The sequence below is a fragment of the Eleutherodactylus coqui genome, chromosome 1 (assembly GCF_035609145.1).
Source record: "Eleutherodactylus coqui strain aEleCoq1 chromosome 1, aEleCoq1.hap1, whole genome shotgun sequence".
Classification (NCBI taxonomy): Eukaryota; Metazoa; Chordata; class Amphibia; order Anura; family Eleutherodactylidae; genus Eleutherodactylus; species Eleutherodactylus coqui.
The window spans coordinates 13,032,508-13,038,253 of NC_089837.1; the positions used below are offsets into that span (position 1 = coordinate 13,032,508).

Consider the following 5,746-nt stretch of genomic DNA (forward strand, 5'->3'; position numbering starts at 1 on the left):
ATGGAAAGTTGTTTACAATCAGATATTCACTGTAACTGAGAACCAAACATTTAGTGTTAATAAGAAGTCCTTCATGTAGGTTTCTCTGTCTGTATATTTCACATCTTGCATGATAATAAATCTGGATTTTGATCACAATTAGTTTCTAGATTTTGTGTCCTTCTAAAGTTTGAACCTGCCCTTCATCTCATTTATTCTTTGTAGTTGAATCGTTATATGAGGAGAATTAACTTTTTGACTCCTGGGGGAGAATTGATTTACCTGGATGATAAAGGAAATTGTCCTGTAAGATTTGATCTGGTAAATTATAATGTACATTCTAACGGTACTGTGGAGAAACATCTAGTTGGACACTTCCATGAAGACAATGGTCATCGTCAGTTCACCATTAATGACAGTTTAATCCTTTGGAATTCACAACTTCTCCAGGTGATAACAGGTTTTCCTGTTTCAGCAGTCAACACATAAGGAAAATTGATGTTATGTATTGTAAGCGGAGAAGCCTGGGACATAACCCCTAATGAATATTCATGAGCAGCTATTTTATTAAGACACATTAGGAAGATCACAATATAAGATTTACAACATAATAACCATCATATAGTGCAGAATATGTGAGTTTTATTTGTTTGAAAATAATCTTAAAAAGGAACTTTTGTTAATTTTATTTAGCTTTGTTTATCTTTTTGTCCCACAAGGTGTACTTTATTTTATTTGACTTGTGTTTTTTATCTTTTAAATGCATTTGGAATATTTTTGTATGGCAGCTGCTAAAAGCCAGAGCATAAAAAACGCACGTGCATCTGTTAGAGAAGACCTGTGACCCCACTGCCAGCATCTCAGGGCAATCCCAGGAACTATTGGCTGTCCCATAAAATATCCAGCCCAGTACCAGCGACAAAGGACAAAGAGGAATTTTACTTTTGTTTATGGCAGATTTCTATTTATTGAAGCATGACAGAGGTTCAATAAAATCAACTCATATTCATTTCATCCAACCATGGAGGAGGGTTACAATTACAATAAACAATCCGCAATTCCATATTTTTACAGCTCTTGGCATTAGATCCGATGGATGTCAGAACCATCTCTTTATTAAGTGGCTTAATAAGGGCTTACATACACATTTAGGCCTTAGTCAGACGGGCGTTTTTTCGCGCGATTTGCGGATCGCATGACGGATGCGCATCCGCAAATCGCGTGACCGATGCGCGCAAGTCGCCCGAAAATCGCCCGAAAATCTGCTCCTAGCCGCGTTTCATTAGAAACGGGCCGGAGCTGTCCAGCGCATTGCATTCAATGGAGACGGCAATAGAGCCGCCTCCATTTAAAGCAATGCGCTGCGGGCGAGCCCGGGATGAATTGTCGGGAAGGGCTTAAATATATAAGCCCTTCCCTGCAATTCATCCTAAAATGTGTTAAAATAAAAAAAAATTGTATACTCACCTTCTCCTGGCAGCCGGAGCTCCGTGCGGCCGTCCTGCAGTGGGTGTGAAGGGGGTGTGAGTCAGACCTGCCCCTGATTGGCTCAGCGCTGAGAGGCAGCAGTCACTCACCCATTCATGAATTCATGAATGGTTGTGTGAGTGAAACCGGCCTCTGATTGGTCAGGGCTGTGACCAATCAGAGGCAGATCATTCAGCAGGCGGGGATTTTAAAGCCCCACCGGCTGAATAGTGCCGAGAAGCAGTTCAGGAGAACTGACAGCGGCCGCGGCTGGACTCCGGATGCAGCTGAAAGGTGAGTATACAATTTTTTTTTATTTTAACACATTTTAGGATGAATTGCAGGGAAGGGCTTATATATTTAACCCCTGCCCGACAATTCACCCCGTGCACGCCGGCAGCCCATTGCTTTCAATGAAGCAGCTGCTCCATTGAATTCAATGGGCAAACATCGTTCTTCTCTGCCACAGCTGTTACAGCTGTGGCAGAGAAGAATGATTTGTCTTCTATATGTTCTCAATGGGGTCGGCGCTGCTGCCGCCGGCCCCATTGAGCGCATATACAGAAGATAACAGGAATCGCAGATCGCAGATAGGTGCGATCTGCGATTTTTTTGTTCTATAATTTATCGGACGAGTGCATAAAAAGCGCTCATGTGTCCGATACCATTGCAAAGCAATGGTTTTATAAAATCGCCGGACGCATGCGCATGCGCAAATCGCGGCTAAAAACGCCCGTCTGACTAAGGCCTTAAACATATTTAATAAATTAAAAAAAGACAAAAAAAATAAAACTGTCTTTTAGGGGATACAATATTTAGCTTTCTTCTCTCTTTACAGTCTAAGGGCTCATTCAGATGAGAGTGTTTATATGCGGACACCCCGCTTGTCTTCTGTATAACAGCTGGGCACTTGGAGCGGGGAACAGCTAGATGCAGAAGACAAGCTGGGACACCCCGCTTGTCTTCTGCATCCGCCGCTGGCAGCGCAAGGTGATCGCTCAAAACTATTATTGTTCACAAATCGGTTGAGCGACATAATTCACAAGCTGAGGGCGCTTTTACATGAAACGATTATTGTTCAAACAATTATTGAATTACCATAAATGCTTCAGTGTAAACATGGCCAATGACTAAATGCTAAATGATAATTTATTTGCTTATTATTTTTCATTCATTTCATGCATAAAAAATATAGTTGATGTTGATCACCTGAAAAATTGTTCTCTGTAAGTTTAGTTGTTTGCAAACCATTTCCAGACTCCCCTAACAGACCAATCACGGACTGAATGAGCTATGATGAAAAAATGTAGAAAAAATATAAACAATTAACTGCACATTTAAGTGGATGTTGTTTGAAAGGAAACAACTTGTTCACTCATTCCAATAATTAATTGCCATGTCCTGAAGTACCTTAAATAACGATCAGCCTGTCATGTCCGATATGAGTGTATTTCACACCATAACCAGGGCAGCACTAAAAGAAGAAGAATGCACACAAATGGACACTGAAACAGACTGAACAGTAAATGGGATTTGCGAGCAGACATCCAACAATGGCTGACGAATGCCAAAACACCTATCACAATTCGACAGATAGAAAAACTAATAAATATGATGTATCAGTTCAGATTTTGAACAAGATACTTTAACTCATGAGGCCATGATAAGTGTCCTCATAGTCTGGTGAGTCCCTAGTACAAGACAGCTCAAACCCCAGGGAGTCCTGTCTGCAAGTGGGGCAATCGTCTCAATAGAGACAGCCCTACACTGGAACCCATGGGCCTAGCTCACCATAGATGGTAAAAGGCATACAAGCAGAAGACACTGTTTACACCAACAGCCCAGGGAATCCCACCCAGAAGCTCATGCATGCATTGACACCAAGCAAAACATGCATGACTCCATACATCAGGGTTCTGGGAGGGAATGAGGGAAATATAAATGGCCAGCACCCTCTAGCAAGAGCTGTTGGCATTCATGTGCAGCAGACTGGTGGTGAATGGCCGGCTGGAGTAATACACACCCAGCCAGCTCAAACTTCCCACACCTGATGAAAGGTGCTATTGGAAACCCATAGAACTACAGGTCCAGGAGTATAACATGACACAACCATGGTAATTCTTCTTTTACCTCAGATCCCGACTTCTGCCTGTAGCGAAAGTTGCCTCCCAGGATACAGAAAGGTCCCATGGGAAGGAAAACAAAAATGCTGCTACTACTGCATCCCCTGTGCAGAAGGAGAGATCTCCAACCAGACCAGTGAGTAACAGATATTCATCAGTTATCTTGTGTTACTCTGTAAGGCTACTGCTATGGATTATGTTATTATACAAGGTGTACCGAGTGTGATCATATAAATATAATTTACAGGATGGTACATGATATGCAATCCTGTTAGCTGAGATGTAGTTGTGGTCCCATCTGCTGTAATATTTACTTATTTTTTATAGTAAGGATTAATCTAATCTAATTTGACTCTCCAGATATGGAGAGATGTTTGGAGTGTCCTGAAGACCGCTGGTCAAATGAGAGAAGAGACACCTGTATCCCGCGACCACTTGATTTCCTGTCCTATGAAGACACATTGGGATTATCTCTTGTTATTATCAATCTCTTCTTCAGTTTTGTGACTGCCGTTGTGTTGGGGATATATATAAAACACAAGGACACTTCAATAGTGAAAGCCAATAACCAGAACCTGAGCTACATCCTGCTCCTCTCTCTACTCTTCTCATTTCTATGTCCTCTCTTATTCATTCGACAGCCCACAAGGATCTTGTGTCTGCTACGACAGGTGGGAACTGGGATCATTTGTAGTCTTGCAGTTTCTTCCATTTTAGCTAAAACTGTCACTGTAGTCTTGGCTTTTCACGCCATCCAACCTGGCAGAACACTAAAGAGGTGGTTGGGGAGACATTTGTCCACATCTCTACTCATTACTGGTACAACAGGAGAGATTCTGATCTGTGTCTTCTGGTTATCTTTCTCTCCACCATTCCCAGATTATAACACTGAGGTAGAGGTTGGGAAGATAATCTTACAATGTAATGAGGGATCTGTCATTGCTTTCTACATGGTCCTCGGCTACATTGGATTTCTGGCTGTGTTGAGCTTTATTATAGCATTTCTAGCCAGGAAGCTTCCAGGCGTCTTCAATGAGGCTCAGTACATCTCCTTCAGCATGCTGGTCTTCTGCAGTGTGTGGATCTCCTTCATCCCAGCCTATCTCAGCACCAAGGGGAAATACATGGTGGCTGTAGAAGTTTTTGCCATCTCAGCTTCCAGTGCTGGATTTCTGGGCTGTATCTTCATTCCCAAATGTTACATTATCTTACTGAGACCAGAGCTGAATACAAAGTTCAATAGAATTTTTGGTCAACGATAAAGGATAAATAGGACTAGACTTTTAGCTCTAGTAATGTAGTGGGAGGGGCTGATTTCTTATTAAACACATTATTAAAGAATTTGAATATCCAAGTAATTCTGACATTCATTTTCGCGACATATTTTGCTTCATTTAGGTTGTAAAAAGACCAATAGAATTTTGTGTATATTTATTAAAAGTGCCAAAATTAGGAAGACTTAAAAAAAAAAAAATCTTTAAACATTTTTAACTGTAATATGTCAAATATGTGGAAACATACTGTACAAAGTTTTCCATCTGTTTACTTTCTTCTGGAAGCACATTAAAGAACTTTAGTGTTTATTAACCATTTAGGAGACCTACAAATTTAGCATTAATATTAACATTTTGAGGAACACTTTGTTTTCCCTACACCAAGCCAAGATTGCAACGGCTCATAGGTGTTTGAAGGATAGGTATCCAAAAAAAATGACCCCATTTTAAAAAACGCACCCCTTAATGTATTCACTGAGGGTTGTTATGAGTATTTTGACCCTACAGTTTTTTTCAGGATATAATGCAATTTAGAAGAGAAAAAATAAAATTTCACATTTTGGCAAAAATGTCATTTTAAAAATAGGTGTGTTCTATGGCCCACATGAAAATGAAGACTTGACCCCAAATGGATACCCCTGTTTGTCCTGTGTTCAGAAACATACCCATTTTGGCCCTAATCTTCTGTCTGTATGCACAACTGGGCCCAATATAAATGGAGCAGCCAGTGGCTTTTAGAACAAAATTTTGCTTGAAGGTGCTTCAAGCCCTATTGCACACTTGCAGAGCCCTTGAGCTGCCAAAATGATAGAAAGCTTCCACAAATGACCCTATTTAGAAAAGAAGACCCCTTAGCAAGTTGATCTAGGGGTGTATTGCCTATTTTTAACCCACAGTTTTTGA

General features: G+C 40.8%; 1 protein-coding gene across 1 annotated transcript; it reads left to right on the forward strand.

The window, feature by feature from the left end:
* Positions 1-216: 216 nt before the first annotated feature.
* Positions 217-4,831, forward strand: LOC136617928 (vomeronasal type-2 receptor 26-like). The gene is made up of 3 exons (XM_066594332.1): positions 217-429; positions 3,582-3,705; positions 3,930-4,831. Exons 1-3 carry the CDS (start codon positions 217-219, stop codon positions 4,829-4,831), a joined length of 1,239 nt encoding a protein of 412 aa, XP_066450429.1.
* The last annotated feature ends 915 nt before the right edge of the window (positions 4,832-5,746 follow it).